Genomic DNA, 17,907 nt, shown 5'->3' with positions numbered 1-17,907 from the left:
GATGTAAGACATATTTCAATTTATTCAGATAGCTATGTGGTTACAGCACTGTTGGAGGTTTCTTCATGTCCCAAGCAGAGAAGACACAACATACTCAAACACAATGTATCACACAATACAGTCACTCATTTTTCAGTTTGATAGTCAATACATGATTACAGTGCCCCAGCGTGCCAAGTCTACAGTCTTTTATGCCACAGTGTGTAGCACTCGAGTTTGTTGATTGTATGGCAAACAGTATTAGCTGAGCATCTGCTTGCTCTTGCTGCACTCAGTATCCTCTAGTATCAAGTATGGTTTTCCCTACTGTTTTCTTGGTCTCAATATACACATATTAAATCTCAGTTATCTCATATTTAGAATTTAAATCTTTTTTTGAAGATTTTATTTATTTGACACAGAGAGAGAGAGATCGCAAGTAGACAGAGAGGCAGGTAGAGAGAGAGGGGGAAGCAGGCTCCCTGCTGAGCAGAGAGCCCAATGCAGGGCTCGATCATAGGACCCTGAGATCATGACCTGAGCCGAAGGCAGAGGCTTAACCTACTGAGCCACCCAGGCGCCCCTTTATTTAGAATTTAGAGAACTCTGGGGCGCCTGGGTGGCTCAGTGGGTTAAAGCCTCTTGCCTTCGGCTCAGGTCATGGTCCCAGGGTCCTGGGATCGAGCCCCGTATCGGGCTCTCTGCTCAGCAGGGAGCCTGCTTCCTCCTCTCTCTCTTGCCTGCCACTCTGCCTACTTGTGATCTCTGTCAAAAAAATAAAATCTTTAAAAAAAAAAAGAATTTAGAGAACTCTTATTAAATGTGGGAAGAGAAGGAGAGTTGAAAACAAAGGAGACAATGGACATCTCTGATTAATAATCATGATGCCACCGACTCCAAGCTCCCTGAGGGCAGAGTTGGGTCTTGCTCACCATTTTATCCCCACTGCCTGGAAAATATGTGGCTCAGAATAGGCAAACACCCCTACTAAATGAGTTAATGAACACGAAACCTTATTTATATACTGAGCTGTACAAGCAGCATCCAGAATGCTGCAGACATATTCATACCATCGTGCCCATCCAGTCCCAAAGGCACGTAAATCTCACACACGGTCACACAATGTCACTTCCTACTAAACACCCCTTCTCTGTCACACACGTGGCTACAGTAACACTGTATTTTCTCCCTCTCGCTCTTGCAGTCGCGCTGTGTCTCTGTGGCACAGAGCCTGGAAACCCACCCGCATGCCCTATGAGGTCCTCCTACTAGGCCTGAGTCACTCCCACCACAATTTGCCACAGCGCATCAACTTGGCTGTGTGAAGATGGCCCTGGGTGCCACTGGGTGTGTGCGACGGAGTTCGAGGCTCCACACTGTGCAATACAGCGTCCCCGAGGTCACGTTCGGTCTCTTTCTCCTTTATCTCATGCCACGGTGTGTCGGGGGTCCCACACAGGGGGACACTGAGTCCGACGGCCACAGTGGGCTACGCGATGTCTCAGCCTCACGGTCTGGTGAGGCTCTTAACCCTACTCTCAAACGGGGTCTAAGGTCCCACGCTGAGCGACAATAAGACTGAGTCACCCGCCACCCTACCGCACGGTGCCTCGGTCTTGCCCTCTGACTCAGTCTCCCCGACTCACGCGCCCCCGGGACCACCGCGCGCGCTTTTTCTCACCTGGTCAGGTCGCGCAGCCGCGCCTCCTCCCCGCGCAGGTAGCGCCGCAGCAGCCCCAGCAGCCGGCGCTCGGGTGCCAGGGCGCGAGCCACGCTGGTCAGCGCCGAGAACGTGTCCCCCCGCGCCGCGGCCCCTGCCGGGTCCCCTGCTCGGAGCGCCAGCACCGCCAGCAAAGCCACCAGCCCCGCCGCGGGGCCCATCGCCGGCTCTCGCGCGCGTCCCCTCGGACCTTCGGGCCAAGCTCCGGTGCGCGCTGCTCCCGCCCACCCCGCCGCGCGCCGCCACGCCCCGCCGGACTCTGGCCAGCCGGGCAGCCCCGCCTCAGGCCCCCCGCCCTCCTTTGCTCTGACGCCTCCCGGCGCTCGCCATCTCCGCCTCGGCTGCCCCCTAGCTCCTCTGCGGGCGCGGGGACTGCCTGCACCCTCAGGGTCCGCGGGCCCTCCACCAAAGCGCAGCCCTGGCAAGATGTTTCCACGATGCCCGGTTCACGCTCGGGAAAACTGAGGCGTGGGTGTGGGAGGACGAATTCCCTGGTCTACGGCTGAACAGCGCCATCCCCCGAATACCCACCCTTCTGGATGGGGGGTGGAAATACAGACACTACTGGATTCTGATGGGAAAATCCAGGTGAGTAAATGAGGTGGTTCCTCATGACGACGCGCTGCGCAGGGAGAGCTGTGGAGGAGCAGAGGGAAGGAAACACTTCACAGAAGACTTGACATCAGAGCCATCATGAAAGGCAGAATTCTGACCGAAGGTAAAGAGGGTGAAGTTGATTAGGGTCGCTGCATGACAAATCTAGGACATATTAAACCTAAAACTGGGATCCTGGGTCATTGCTCTATACCACATACCTATGGACACTTAAGCAAAAACATTATTATTATTGTCTGACTAGGCTACTTACCGCCCCCATCCCAGGCAATGTTCATTCGTTCATTCAACAAATACTTAGCACCTCTGTCACGGTGCTGAGGACATAAAGGAATAGCACATCCAACCCCCCGACTCACGAGGGAAAACAGATGTAAACAAGTAAGCACAATAAAGCGCTCTCAGGAAAAGAGAGGGTTGTGCAACAAGCCCAGGGTGGTACATGTGAAGTACGACCTCCAAGTAAAGCTTTCAAAAATGTGGTTCTAAAGACTCATTGTTGCGACTTTAGAAAGATATAAAGGCATTGCCTAGTGGAGCTTCAGAGAATCTTAAGGGCATTTCTTAGAGTCTTTCTGGTAAACAAGAGAACCTCAAAGAGTCTTAAGAGTGTTCTCTATAAAGTAAACTATTTCAACTGGCAAAAATGCTTCTAAGAATCTTAACATTATTGTACCACAGCATCCCGACTCTCAGCCTAAGTTGCCCAGAAAGAAATATAGATGTGACTTTTGTCTAACGGAGTGAATTCCAATAAGGTTTATAGAAAATCATCAAAAGTTTTAAGATGAGGGGCACTTGGCTGGCTCAATCAGTGGAGCATGTGACTCTTGCTCTTAGGGCTATGAGTTCGAGCTTCGTGTTCAGTGTAGAGATTACATACATACATACACTTTAAAAAAAAATTTTTAAGATAATTTTATCAGAAGAAGCACTGCAAGTTTGAGTTAAAGACAAAAATAAATACAAAAAAAAGGGAAGAAAAAAAGGGAGGGAGTGAGGGAGGGAGGAAAGAAGGAAGGAAGGAAAGAAGAAAAGAAAGAAAAAAGATGCCATCAGACCCTTGTATCAGTTTCCTATTGCTGCTGTAACAATTTACAACAAACTTAGTGACTTGGAACAACTCAAATTTATTATCTTACATTTCTGGAGTTTAGAAGTCTGAAATGGGTTTCACTGGGCTGAAGTCAAGGTATCTGCAGGGCTGTTTCTTCTGGAGGCTCTGGAGGAGAATCTATTCCTTGCTTTTTCCAGTTTTATGGGATGCCTACATTTCTTGATTCATAGCCCCTTCCTTCATCCTCAAAACCATCGATATAACATGTTTACATTTCTATTTGACTTTGCTTCTACTGTCACATCCTTCTCCTCTGACTCTTTTAAGGACCTTTGTGATTACACCAGTCCTACCAAGATCAATCCAGGATAATCTCCCCATGTCAAGATCCTTAACTTAATCATACCCTGAAAGTCTCAGGTTTGGGGAAGTAGGACATGGGCATCTTTAGGAGGGGTGTTATTCTAACTACAATAACCCCCAAACTTCTGTGGGCAGAAAGCAGTCTGAGATGACTACTCAGTTGTAAATAAAGGTCCATGGCCATTTCAACATTCTCTCAATCAGGAGAAGTGTTAGGAGGGAAAGTGTAATGGAGAGGGAGTCAGATAGGAAAGAGATAATGTAACCAATTGTGGTTAAAACAGCTTTTGGGGGCATATTTTGCAAATATCATATAGCAATGTGAGCACATTGTTAGGTTCACACTTCCTCCCAATCCTGAGGGCCTCAGAAAGGTTTGTGCAAATTAGGGGCCTTGAAGCTTAAGCTTCATGGAAAATCTGCCTCTGGTCTCCACTAAGGACATGGACTCTGAATCTACACTACCTGGGTTCAGTTCTTTGCTCTATACTTATGTTGTCTGCACTGATGTTACAGATTGGGTATTCCCAGAAGCAGACGCTGATATAGAGTTTGGGGTGTAAGATATTGGTTACAGATCAACATCTGTGAAGGAGAGAGAAAGGAAGGAATGGAAGAGGAAGAAGTCAAAGAGGCCTGATGAAGTTTTGATCAAAATGGCAGGAGGGCTTCAGCTAGTTTATCCTGTCAGTGCTGTCTCATGTCAGGCCTGAATGGCTGGGCATTTATTCCTTCACCTCACTTGGTCATTGTTTAGGGTTCATTGAACTTCTTGGATCTCTAGGCTCACATCTTTTGTCAAATTTGGGAAATGTTCATATATTATTTCTTCAAATACTTCTTTTACAAAATCTTCTGGAATTTTGATGACATGAATTAGATACTGCCTCATAAGGCCTCGGGCTCTGTTCATTTTTTTAAAAACATTTTTTCTCTGTTGTTCGGATTAGTTGATTACTATGAATCTATCTTCAAGTTCACTGATTCTTGGTTGTCATCTCTATTCTACTGAGTCCAATGAGTTTTTTATTTTGGTTATTTTACTTTCCATTGTAACATTTCCATTGGGTCCTTCTTTATATTTTCTATTTCTTTGTTGATACTATCTACCTTTACATTCATTTCAGGAGCTCCTTGGAGCACTTGGGTGGCTCATTTGGTTAAGCATCTGCCTTCAATGCAGGTCATGATCCCAGGGTCCTGGGATCCAGCCCTGCATTGGGTTCCCTGCCCTTGCTTCTCCCTCCCCCTTTCTCTCTCTCTCTCTGTCAAATAAATAAATAAAATCTTTTTTTTTTGAAGTATTCATCATTCTTCTTGGAACATTTTATGAGTCTTCTATAATTTTCAACATTGGTGTTATTTCTTCCTGGATGTCTGTTGATTGCCTTTTCTCATACTTGAGATCTTCCTGGTTCTTCAAATGCAGAATAATTTGGGTTAAATACTAGGTATTTTTGAATATATAAGTGTCTGCATCTTATTTAAATCTTATGGAAAATATTAATATCTTTGTGCTAGCATATAATTAACTCAGTTGGATTCAGGCCACAAGTTCCGATCTGCCTTCTGTGGCCATGGTTTCAATGTCAGTTCAATTCCCAAACTGTTTGCAATGCCATTCAGATCTGTCCCAGTTGTGTGCCACCTTTGGATCTAGACAGTGGTCTATCCCATACCTCAGTACTTAGGTCTATGGCATGCGATTTAGCATCAGATCTGTGCATGCAGAGCTAAGGGGTGAATCCAGGAATCATGGGATGGATCTCTTGAGCTTTTCCCTCTCTGCAATCTCTCTGATAGTTTCCAGGCCCCCGAGACTTCTCTTTTTGGTTCTCTGGCCAGAAACCTGGCCTTCAAACAACTCTGCTCTGTTGTGTGCTTCTCTTGACTACACATGTCTGGGCCAAGTTGCAAGAGGACACAGAGAGAAAAAGATCAGTGGGGGTTTCCCCACCCTGTTGGGTTGCTGAAAACAAAATTTACAGCATTATTTGAGATGGTCCTTATGTATGTAGATGAATACATAAGATAACTCAAAGTTTTAGACAGCCATAGGAACCTCACTACCACCACTGCCATTGGGGCCACTACTGTGAGATTGCCTGGGGGAGATGTGTGGGGTAGGAAAAAGAGAAAATGAAAGGGAATCATGAGATGTTCCCTCCTCTGAGTCTGAGGAGTCAAGTCCCTTCTTGAGCCAGAGTGTGAGGTCTCCCATAGCTCCCCAAGTCCTTACCCAGGGTCCCAATTCTGGGTTTCGGGCTACTGAGGATTGAGAAATAGAAACCTGGGGCACCTGGGTGGCTCAGTGGGTTAAGCCTCTGCCTTTGGCATGGGTCGTGATCTCGGGGTCCTGGAATTGAGCCCCGCATCTGGCTCTCTGCTCAGCGGGGAGCCTGCTTCCCCCTTCTCTCTCTGCCTGCCTCTCTGCCTTCTTGTGATCTTGCTGTCTCTTTCTGTCAAATAAATAAATGAAATCTTTGAAAAAAAAAAGTGGAAACTTAAAGCCAGCTCCATGGTGTCTCAAATTCTGGTCTTCTTCCCAAATTTACCTGCTGTCATTTACTTTTCCCAGTACTGACTAGAGCTTCCTCCATGATAATATTTTATTTTAATTTTGCTCCAGAGTGGAGTTTTAAAGTCACTTAAGTAATTCAGGATTCCAAGTTTAACTAAATGCAAATTAAAATCTAACTAAATTATACTACCAGTTTGAATAACTGTGTGAAAAGAGAATAGGTATTTTCCAAGCACAGCTAAATTTCTAAGAGCTCAACGTATGTTTCTGTTTGGTATTTAGCAAGGTTTTTTTTTTAAACTTTTAAAACAGTATTCATAGATAATCCCTATTTCTGAAAGTCAAAAACTGAAAAATGTATGCAGTAGTCCCCCTTACTCAGTTTTACTTTCTGTGGTTTCATTCACTTGAGGTCAATGATGGTCCAAAAGTAGGTCATCCTCCTTCTGACACGCTGTTAGACGAACAGTAGCCTAATGCTACATCACCGTGCTGACACCCTAACCTTACCTTATCTCCTAACATAGGCATTTATCATCTCACATCATCATGAGAAAGGCGAGCACAGTACAATAAGATATTTTGAGAGAGAGAGACACACACATTCACATAACTTTTATTAGTTATATTGCTGTATTTGATCTATTATTAGTTATTGTTAATCTCTTACTGTGCCTAATTTATAAATTAAATGTTATCATAGGTACACATGTATAGGAGAAAACATAGTATATGTGGGGTTCAGTACTATTTACGGTTTCAGGCATTTCCTGGGGGGCTTGGAACGTGTCCCCTGCAGGTATGGTGGGATGACAATATTAACTTTGAGTAAATGTTACTAGTTATTAGGCTTTATAGTACAAAAGTGGAAAAAAGATTGAAGTGGAAATGAAAGGGTCAAGGGAAAAGATCAAAATTTTCACATAAATAACAAGGCACAATAAAAGAAAGGCTTTTCCAAACAGTATGGAGTTTCCTCAAAAAGTTGAAAATAGAGGGATGCCTGGGTGGCTCAGTTGGTTAAGCAGCTGCCTTCGGCTCAGGTCATGATCCCAGCGTTCTGGGATCGAGTCCCACATCGGGCTCCTTGCTCAGCAGGGAGCCTGCTTCTCCCTCTGCCTCTGCCTGCCATTCTGTCTGCCTGTGCTCGCTCTCTCTCCCCCTCTCTCTCTCTGACAAATAAATAAATCTTTAAAAAAAAAAAAAAAGTTGAAAATAGAGCTACGCTATGACCCAGCAATTGCACTACTGGGTATTTACCCCAAAGATACAAATGTAGTGATCTGAAGGGGCACATGCACCCGAATGTTTATAGCAGCAATGTTCGCAACAGCCAAACTACGGAAAGAACCTAGATGTCCATCAACAGATGAATGGATAAAGAAGATGTGGTACACACACACACACACACACACGAATACTATGTAGTCATCAAAAATGAAATCTTGCCATTTGCAACAGTGTCAATGGAACTAGATGGTGTTATGCTAAGCGAAAAAAGTCAGTCAGGGGGCGCCTGGGTGGCTCAGTGGGTTAAGCCGCTGCCTTCAGCTCAGGTCATGATCCCAGGTCCTGGGTTCGAGCCCCACATCGGGCTTTCTGCTCAGCAGGGAGCCTGCTTCCTCCTCTCTCTCTGCCTGCCTCTCTGCCTACTTGTGATTTCTCTCTGTCAAATAAATAAATAAAATCTTTTTAAAAAAAAAAGTCAGTCAGAAAAAGAATTATATGATCTCACTGACATAAGGAATTTGAGAAACAAGAAAGAGGATCATAGGGGAAGTGAGGGGAAAATGAAACAAGATAAAACAAGAGAGGGAGACAAACCATAAGAGACTCTTAATCTCAGGAAACAAACTGAAGGTTGCTGGAATGGAAGAAGATGGGAGGGATGGGGTGGCTGGGTGATGGACATTGGGGAGGTTATGTGTTGTGGAGAGCGCTGTGTATTGTTTAAGACTGATGAATCACAGGATCATTCCTGATCCTGCCAAACTCTTTCCTGATCTTTGTGTGATTTCTGACTAATTCCTACTCAACCTTTGAGTTATTTCCTCAGGACGTTTTATTTGTCTGAATCTCCATATGAGTCAAACACCCCCTATATTTTCCTTTGGTAGCATTTTTTATAGCAGTATTTCTTATTTCTATACTTAATGGCTGTCTGCTCCACTAGATCACAAGCTTCATATAGGCAGGACTGCCTAGCAGAATGCCTGGCAATAGTACTTACTCAGTTAAAGAAATAGAATAAATGAAATAGAAAGAGCATTCGAAACAATCCCATCAATCCATCTCTTTATCAAGAGTCCTCTGGGGGCCAGTGGTCTGCCAAACCCTTTATACTATTTATCTCCATTTTTCCTCACAGTAAGTCTATGGAGTAGGTGGGGTTTTTCTTGTTGTTGTTTTTTGTTTTAGATTTTTATTTATTTATTTGACAGACAGAGATCACAAGTAGGCAGAGAGGCAGGCAGAGAGAGAGAGGAAGGGAAGCAGGCCTCCTGCCGAGCAGAGAGCCCAATGCGGGGCTCAATCCCAGGACCCTGGGATCATGACCTGAGCTGAAGGCAAAGGCTTTAACCCACTGAGCCACGGAGGTGCCCCTATGGAGTAGCTGTTGTTATCCCACATTTTACAACTGAGAAAATCATAGTTTACTGAAGTTAAGCGATTCATCAGCAAGATGGTAAAACCTGAAGTTGAACCCAGGGTGTCTTATTCTTGGTTGGGCATTCTTTAGTTACATCATTACTTCAGGCTGCTCATTATCAGTTCCTGGGTCAGCCTCCCTGACTACATCCAGCGGGGAGAGTTTCTGGGGGACTCCTTCTACTCACTTCTCCTCAGTTTTCTCCTCTATATTATGAAAGGATTAAACCAATGGGTTGATGTTTGTGAAAGTAGCCCACAGTTCATCTGCATCAGAATCATGGTGGGAAAAAAGGGATGTTTTTATGAAAAATTCCATTTCCAGCACAGCAAAGGAAACAGTCAACAAAACCAAAAGACAACTGACAGAATGGGAGAAGATATTTGCAAACGACGTATCAGATAAAGGGCTATATCTATAAATCTATAAAGAACTTATCAAACTCAACACCCAAAGAACAAAGAATCCAATCAAGAAATGGGCAAAGGACATGAACAGACATTTCTGCAAAGAAGACATCCAGATGACCAACAGACACATGAAAAAGTGCTCCACATTACTCGGCATCAGGGAAATACAAATCAAAACCACAATACCACCTCACACCAGTCAGAATAGCTAAAATTAACAAGTCAGGAAACGACAGATGCTGGCGAGGATGTGGAGAAAGGGGAACCCTCCTACACTGTTGGTGGGAATACAAGCTGGTGCAGCCACTCTGGAAAACGTCATGGAGGTTCCTCACAAAGTTGAAAATAGAGCTACCCTATGACCCAGCAATCTCACTACTGGGGTATTTACCCTAAAGATACAAATGTAGTGATCCGAAGGGGCATGTGCACCCAAATGTTTATAGCAGCAATGTCCACAATAGCCAAACTATGGAAAGAATCTATGGAAAGGTGTCCATTAACAGATGAATGGATAAAGCATATATATACATTGGAATACTATGCAGCCATCAAAAGAAATGAAATCTTGCCATTTGCAGTGACATGGATGGAACTAGAGGGTATTATGCTGAGCGAAATAAGTGAATCAGAGAAAGAAAATTATCATATGATCTCCCTGATATGAGGAATTTGAGAGGCAACATGGTGGGTTTGGGGGTAGGGAAGGAAAAAATGAAACAAGATGGGATTGGGAGGGAGACAAACCATAGGAGACTCTTAACCTCACAAAACAAACTGAAGGCTGTCAGGGGTAGGGGGGTAGGGAGAGGGTGGTTGGGTTATGGACATTGGGGAGGGTATGTGCTATGGCAAGTGCTATGAAGTGTGTAAGCCTGACGATTCACAGACCTGTACCCCTGGGGCTAATAATATATGTTAATAAACAAAAACAAAAAGAAAAAAACTAAAAAAAAAAAAAAGAGTTGGTTATAGACAGGATAGAAGAGTGTGAGAGAAAGAACAGAATGGAGCTGGCCTTCTGGGATTTGGGAGGAGGCAATGCTGTTCAGTACGAGCCATAAGACTGAGGGAAGAACAGGTAGTAAGGGGGATGGGGGTTGACAAATCAAAACTTTCTTACATGATAATTTGACTTGACACCTCTCCTAGTTATAATGGCAGAAAATAACTGCAGGCATGTTTATAACTATAGAAGGAAATAAAGCATCATTTCGTACATTAAAAAAAAAAATTCCATTTCCAGATTCCCACCCAGACTCGTTGAATCGGAATTGTGTGCGCTGTGGGGGACGAAATCGAGGAATCTGCATTTCAACAGGATCTTGAGATTCTTATGCATGTGAGAATACTTCATTAGGTGATACCCCAAATTCTCTCTAGCTTTGACAGTCTTTGCTTCTAAGACATTTGGAGGGCACGTCTTTGTATTTCTATCATCTTACACAGCCTGGAACTCAATATAGTTTTAGTGAATAAATACATTTGAATTTGGAAGATAGATTCAAGTCCCTGCTTAGATACCTAAAACTTTGATTCCTTGAAGAAATTTCTTCACCTTTTGACCCATAGACTTATCATCTTTAAGATGGAAATAATAACAACAATCCCTTTTCTGGCTCCTAACTGCTGATGTGGAGGATAAATTAAATCATGTTTTTGGAAGCTCTTGTGATGATTCTATTATAGATATAAAGTGGACACCAATAGGGGTTACTTTGGTCCTTCAAACTCACTGATGGCTGAGATATGGCTCTTTTGAGTGGACTGAAAGGAGCTTATTAAAACAAAACAAAACAGGGCAAAAAAAAAAAATCAATCAAGCACCACTGTTTAAAATTACATTTCCTTCAAAGTGGATAGGATTTTTCCAAGGAAGTAACGTTGATTTTTTAGGAGAAACCTGAGGCATTCCCATAGTGCCCCCTGGTGGAACTTAGAAGCAAACTCAAATCCACAACCCTTACCACACATTTGCTGTTTATCAGAGCGATGATGGATCTATCTATCCGTCATTTATCTGTCTCTTTATCTCATCTGTTCTCCACCTAGACTAGGAGCTTTTGGTGGAGCTTCTCTCTATCTCCAGAACCTAGCATTCATTCTTCATGCATTCATTCAACCATTACCAAGTATCCATGGTGCCGGGTGCTGTGCTAGGCACCCAGGGGCAAGCAGAGGAACCAGGTGGCTTCCCTGCCCTAGAGCCCTTTACAGTCAAGTAGTGGCAACAGATAAGAAAGAGCCAATAACAACAGTGATTTACGCCAGGTTGGAGAAGGTTCAGAGAACGATGGAAGTCACTTTCTTTGGTCAATACCCAATGATCGACCAGTTTAGAGAAAAAGCATGGCACCTGTCAGGTGAATGGCAAAAATGAGGCAGGAAGTGTAAATAGAAGCTAGATGATGAAGAGCCTACTCTATTAATAAATTTGGGTTTATACTAGGGTCAATGGGAAACAACTGAACAGTTTTAAGTAGAGGAATGATGTGATGATATTTTTGTTTTTTAAAGATCATTGTGGGGGCGCCTGGGTGGCTAAGTTGGTTAAGTGTCTGTTTTCGACTCAGGTCATGATCCTAGGGATGGAGCTGAGCGTTGGGCTCTCGGCTCAGCAGGGAGCCTTCTTCTCCCTCTCCCCCTCCCCCCTACTCATCTTCTATCTCTCTCTCTCTCTCTCAAATAAATAAAATCTTAAAAAAAGAGATTATTGTGATTACAGTGGGTTACAGTGAACTGATTGGAGGAAGCAAGACCAGAGGTAGTAAGGGTCAACTAGGAAGTCACTGCATAGTCCAGGTGAGAAATGAATTTTTGGTTAGGAAGGATACATAGAGTGATTAAAATCTATGGTCAAAATTCTGTTTCAGTCTTACAGAAGTGTCTTATTCCTTATCAATCTTACATTTCCATTACACATATTCTTTACTATATATGAAGTCATTCATTTAAAAACATATAAAACTGACAGGAAAAAAATGTATTTTTGTGTTCACATAATTATAAAGATATGGAAGGGAAGGATGCACACCAAATTCATGATGAGGCTTGCTTCTGAGGAGGTACAGTATAGCTGTAAGAATAGCCATGATCCTCATTCTGCCCTGTATCCACACCCTTTACTGTGTGACTTTCTTACTTCCTTTCCTTAAGAATTGGAGTCTATTTCCCCTTCCCTAGCATCTGGGAAGGTCTTATTACTTACTTACTTTCTTTTTAAAATATTTTATTTGTTTATGACAGAGAGAGACAGTAAGAGAGGGAACACAAGCACAGGGGAGCTGGAGAGGGAGAAGCAGGCTCCCCGCTTCTCTGATAGGGGGCTCTATCGCAGGATGCTGGGATCATGACCTGAGCCCAAAGCAGATACTTAATGACTGAGCCACCCAGGCACCCAACCTTATTACTTTCTTTAGCCAATAAAATGCAGCAGAAGGGATAGTGTGCCAGTTCTGATCTTGGGCCTCAAGAGGCCTTGGCTGCTTTATCCCTCCCTTTTGGAACCCTGCCCTGGCACCCATGGGAAGCAGCCTGGGCTAGCCTGCTGGAATATGGGAGACACGTGAGGCAGAGCTTGGCCAACCCCGCTTAGGCCATCCTAAACTAACCAGCGCCCAATCAATTTGGTAGCAGACCTCCATCTGATATATGATTCCCACTATGACCAGAAGAACCAGAAAGCTGACCTCAGTCCAAATTGCCAAACTGCGTAACTGTAAGACATATAATAGTTGTCTTCAACCACTAAGTGGCTGTACTTTGTTTTACAGCAAAACTTGACAGAAACTGGTGTCTGCAAGTGAAATGCTTACCTTTAACAAAACCGCAAATTCTAGGCATGGGCTTTGGGATCAGGGAAGGGTGGAGATTGGAAAAATGGCAAGCAAACAGTAAAGTCTGGAAAAATGGTGAGGAAATTGTTACTGGAGGCTGAAAAAGTGTCAATCTGTGTTTTATAATGGCAGAATGATTGGCCAAAGAGTTGCCTATGCTTACTTGGAAGATGGGGAGAAAAACACTCAGAAAGTTTTTATTTGGCTATGGAAAACTCTAGACAGAGTGTTGAAAGTATCAGTTGGGTGCTCCTAGTTGTGTAACCTCATAACAGGAAGAGAACTGTGAGCTAAAGAAAGAACTGGCAAAAGGAATTTAGAGAGAACAGAGAGGAGCAGGACTTAGTAGTTTAAAAAATAAAACTTTTTTCAGCTTGAGGCTCTCTAGCCAGCATAGAGTTATTACAGGAATATGACCCAGAGATGCAGATCTTACCAAAGGTATAGCCATAACACACTTTATAAAGCCCTTTGAAAGAATTAGTGATGGCTAGTAGATTCCTAGACAAAAAGTCTTCTTGGAATCCTAAGAGCAATATCAACAGAAGCCTAATCCAAAATAGCATGATAAAATTTAGGGAGAGGTCTCAAAAACAATTGTGAGTGTGTCATTTGGAGGATAGAGTCGACCATAATTAGATATATAGAAAACCCACAAAATTCTTATTTTTATTTATTTTTTTATTTTTTTAGGAGAGGGAGAGAGAGAATCTTAAGCAGGCTCCATGCCCAAAGTGGAGCCGGATACGGGGCTCGATCTCATGACCCTTGAGATCATGACCAGAGCCGATCTCAAAAGTCGGACACTAAACTGACTGAGCCACCCACAAAATTTTTTAATGAGTTGTACATGGGAAAATACCAGCAGCTTGAACTGCAAGGGACTGAAATATTTCATACTGCTAGTCAGCTCTGACATGCGCCACTGATTTAGTAATAGCCAAGGAAGCAGATGGACAAGGAAGGATGGTCCAGAGGGCAGAACCAAGGAGTACAGAGATCCGTGGGCTAGGGAGCCACTCCCAGGGAGTAGAACCCAAGGCCCAAGCAAGGAAGGACAGCATTTGTCTAGCAGGAGTCAGAATTGTTCTATTTAAGGAAGACTGTGCAACTTTCACGCTTCTTGTTCTTGAATGGGAATGTCTGTTGAGGTTATCCTGCCTCTGTCTTATTGTACACTCTCAGAACATTAGTTGGAACTTTGGGCATTTCACCCAGAAAGATGGTGTAAATCAGGAGTGCGGATGGCTGAGATCAGAAACCTCTAACCCGGCCGTCCCGGGACACTCCTTCCTGCTTTCTCCTTGTTGTCTGTCTCCTGTGTCTGCAGGGTCTTATTTCTCTGCCTGACAAATGCCTGCCCTTCCTTCAAAGCTCCACTTTAGTCCCAGTGATTTTTTTGGAGCCCTCCCTGGACCCCACACAGTTACCCCTCTCCTGTCCTGCACCATTCTGTACCTGCCTCTAGTACAGGACTCCCACGGCGCTGTACCAGTTCTTGTCTTTCTAAAGGTGTGAATTACATCTTGTCGACTTTTTATTCACTGTCCTGCTCCTTGTAGGTTAGTAATATTTATACAGGAGGAGAAAGGGACGACCAGTCAGGAGACCTGAGTATTAGTCCCTGATTTGTCACTGACCAGCTCTGTGACTCCGTGACTCCGTGACCAGCCACTGACCAGCTCTATGACTAAGATCTCTGGATCTTAGTTTTCAGCTGAATCAAAGTAGGAAGGGCCCTTTCGAACAGAAGACTAAGTAAGATTTACTGAGAGCCATCCTCAGGGCATGGGGGCAAAAGCAGCAGACTAGGGGTAAGACAACTTCAGGTCTGTAGGAATCCACTCTGTGGATCCCTGGCTTGACCCTTGGATCAAGTTTCCCTAACTGTAAAGAGAGATGCTTGCATTGAATCTGGATTCCTCGCAGAGCAGAGGGGCCAAGACTGTTCCATGGGACATGGATCTGTCCTCCAGGGGGAAGTATGCATATGTGGGACTGGCAGACAACTGGAAAACACCGACCCAATTGCTGTTTTTTTTCTGCCCTTGCTCCCTGCCCGAAGGGAATACATCTCTCCCATGCCAGCTTGACTTATTTAGCCCCAGGTTGGTTTTTTTCCCCTTCAGTTTATGACTTCACTGCAGCCAAAGTCTGGCTGGAAGCCCTCTAGCAAATCTCAAGGATCTCTTGCTTCCCAGTTTTGCTCACTTATTTCTTTGCTTTGAGTTGAACGCACTCATCTGCAGCGTGTGCCTCCTCCCCTTTGCTTAGTCACAGCCTACTTGCTTTTGAAAATTCAGCTCAAATTCCGATTCTGTTCACTTCAGCTGAACTTTTTCCTTCCTTCCTTCCTTCCTTCCTTCCTTCCTTCCTTCCTTCCTTCCTTCCTTTCTTCTTTCTCTTTCTCTCTTTCTTTCTTTCTTTCTTTCTTTCTTTCTTTCTTTCTTTCTTTCTTTCTTTCCTTTCTTTCTTCTTTCTTTCTTTTTCTTTCTTTCTCTTTTTGTGAGAGCTCATTGTCTGCTTGGCTCCATTCTGGGCACTGGGGGTCCTGCCCAGTTTGAGTTGACTGGTTGCTCACAACTGACTGGTTGGCTGGGAGAGTCCAGACACAAGCAGATAATTTAGTCATGGCGTGGGACATGCTGAAACAGAGGATGGCAGAGGGAGCTGGGGCAGTATAGAGCAGGGCCTCTGCCCATCTGGGCTGCTGGGGCAGGGGTGGGGGTGGGGAGGGTGGGGCGATGGGAAACAGTCAGGAAATGCTCTATGGAAGGGATGATGCTTGAGTTGAGCGTTAGGGGAGGAGTTGTTTGCGAAGTGAAGAGATGTCCAGTGGTGTGCCATGGGCAGAGCCTCCTCCCTGCCATGTCTGCTGCCTTCCACCCATAGCAAGGGGAAATCTGCCTTTTCCCTACTCTGGGCTGGCACCACTATTTCTAGTCTATTAATTCTGGATCCAGCTCCTTGAAAACTGTCCCTGTGGTGATCAGGAAGGTGAGAGGATCGCCATACAAGAAATAAGTAGCTGAAATGCACATAATTAGACTGAGGGGAAAGGACTTTGAGTGAAAAGGAAATGAGGTTTTGAATAAGATTGAGCTTCCAAGTACAACCAAAGGGTAGAAGCTATAGGAGGCGGATTTTAGCTGACCACAAGAAAGAACTCTCTACTGGCCTTTCTTTTAGAAAGTGTACAACTTGTCTTGGCAAATTGTCATGGGAGAGGTTCAAATATATATCCTCACTTGCAAATCAGATTGTGGGAATTGATGAGAGTTCTTAGATAAGATGACCTTTAAGGTTCTTTCCAAGGGTGGGTTTTCTCATACTAGCTCCCCACCACCACTTCAGAAACCTGCTTATGACTTTCTGTACTCTCTCACCTGCTGACTGAAGTACAAACTCCAAGGCAGAGCACACAGGACCCTCTCCACTCACACCCCTACTCAGTAGAGCAATACCAAACTACTTAGAGTTCTTGGCAGGCTCATGCTGTCTTCTGTGCTTAAGATGTCCTCCCTCTTCCTTTGCCTTCCCCATAATTTCCAATTGGTCAATTAACTCTCTCCCACTGTCTTTTTAAAATTAATTAATTTTTAAATTTTTAAGGTGGGGAGGGGTAGAGGGAGAGGGAGAATCTCAAACAGGCTCCATGCCTAGTGCAGGGCCCGATGCCAGGCTCCATCTCACAACGCTGAGATCATGACCTAAGCTGAAATCAAGAGTCAGACACTTAATCAGCTGAGCCACCCAGGCACCCCATTCTCCCACTGTGTCTTGATTGAAGGGTAATTGCAGTGGCTTGCCTCCTACTACCATTCAGAAGGAAGCTAGGCGTTCAAATCCTTCCTTTATTAGTTTCTGGTTTCAGCTAGGAGGAAGTCATGTAACAAAAGTCTAGCCAACTAGGCCTTCTCTCTAGTGCTTTGACTCCAAAGATATAAGGAATAGATAAAGGTGATCTGATGGCAGTGGGGATAGTGGGAACAGTATCCTGAAACAGACTGTTCTAGCAATAACATGGTTGCTGTGTCTTTTTTCCTACTTTTTAGCCTTCTAGAGTGCCCTCAGTACCAACATATTTCCAAGTCAATAAATATTTATAAAAAGAAATAATGAAGCACAAGGATAAAGGTCAAAGACTTGATTTAAATCAAACTGCACGCAAGACTGGACTATTTAATGATTAGAACCAGAACTAGAGAGGAAAATAAAGATAGGACAATGGTCACATCACTAACAGAAATGAGGAAGTGTTAGTTTAGGGAGGACAGGGAGGAAAGATGGGGAATAACAGATTTTTATTATAATATACATATTTAACTTTTTATTATGTTAGCTGATGCTAACACAGGTAGATAATTAAGTCAACTGAAGGAGTGAAACACAAAAATAAAATGGAAAGGACTTTAATATTAGCTCTTTTTATTTTATTTTTTTAATTTTATTTGAGAGAGAGCGAGCAAGAGTGCATGCGTGCACATGGGGGGGAGGGGCAGTGAGGGAAAAGGAGGGGCAGAGGGAGACAAAGGGGCAGACTCTCCGCTAAGCAGGAAGCCCAATGTAGAGCTTGATCCCAGAACCCTGGGATCATGACCTGAGCCAAAGGCAGACACTTAACGAACTGAGCCACCCAGGTGCCCCTTCTTCTGGGACTTCCGATGAACTAATCAATACATATATACCAAATAGTAAGCTAGAAGATTCATTTAGGCTGAAAATAGATTCTAAGTATACCATGTATATATTTCAA

At 44.0% G+C, this 17,907-nt stretch overlaps 1 protein-coding gene across 4 annotated transcripts in view; it reads right to left on the bottom strand.

The window, feature by feature from the left end:
* The window catches only part of P4HA3 (prolyl 4-hydroxylase subunit alpha 3), a 41,725-nt gene extending 39,825 nt beyond the window's left edge, over positions 1-1,900 (bottom strand). For all 4 annotated transcript variants that reach the window (XM_047690336.1, XM_047690332.1, XM_047690334.1 and 1 more), the window contains exon 1: positions 1,661-1,900. In XM_047690336.1, the coding sequence (XP_047546292.1) occupies positions 1,661-1,860 (200 nt within the window). In that variant the 5' untranslated portion in view covers positions 1,861-1,900. The remainder of the gene's footprint in view (positions 1-1,660) is intronic.
* Positions 1,901-17,907: the final 16,007 nt, after the last annotated feature.

Source organism: Lutra lutra, chromosome 10, assembly GCF_902655055.1.
Source record: "Lutra lutra chromosome 10, mLutLut1.2, whole genome shotgun sequence".
Taxonomy (NCBI): domain Eukaryota; kingdom Metazoa; phylum Chordata; class Mammalia; order Carnivora; family Mustelidae; genus Lutra; species Lutra lutra.
This window is presented reverse-complemented; position numbering and strand designations above follow the sequence as displayed.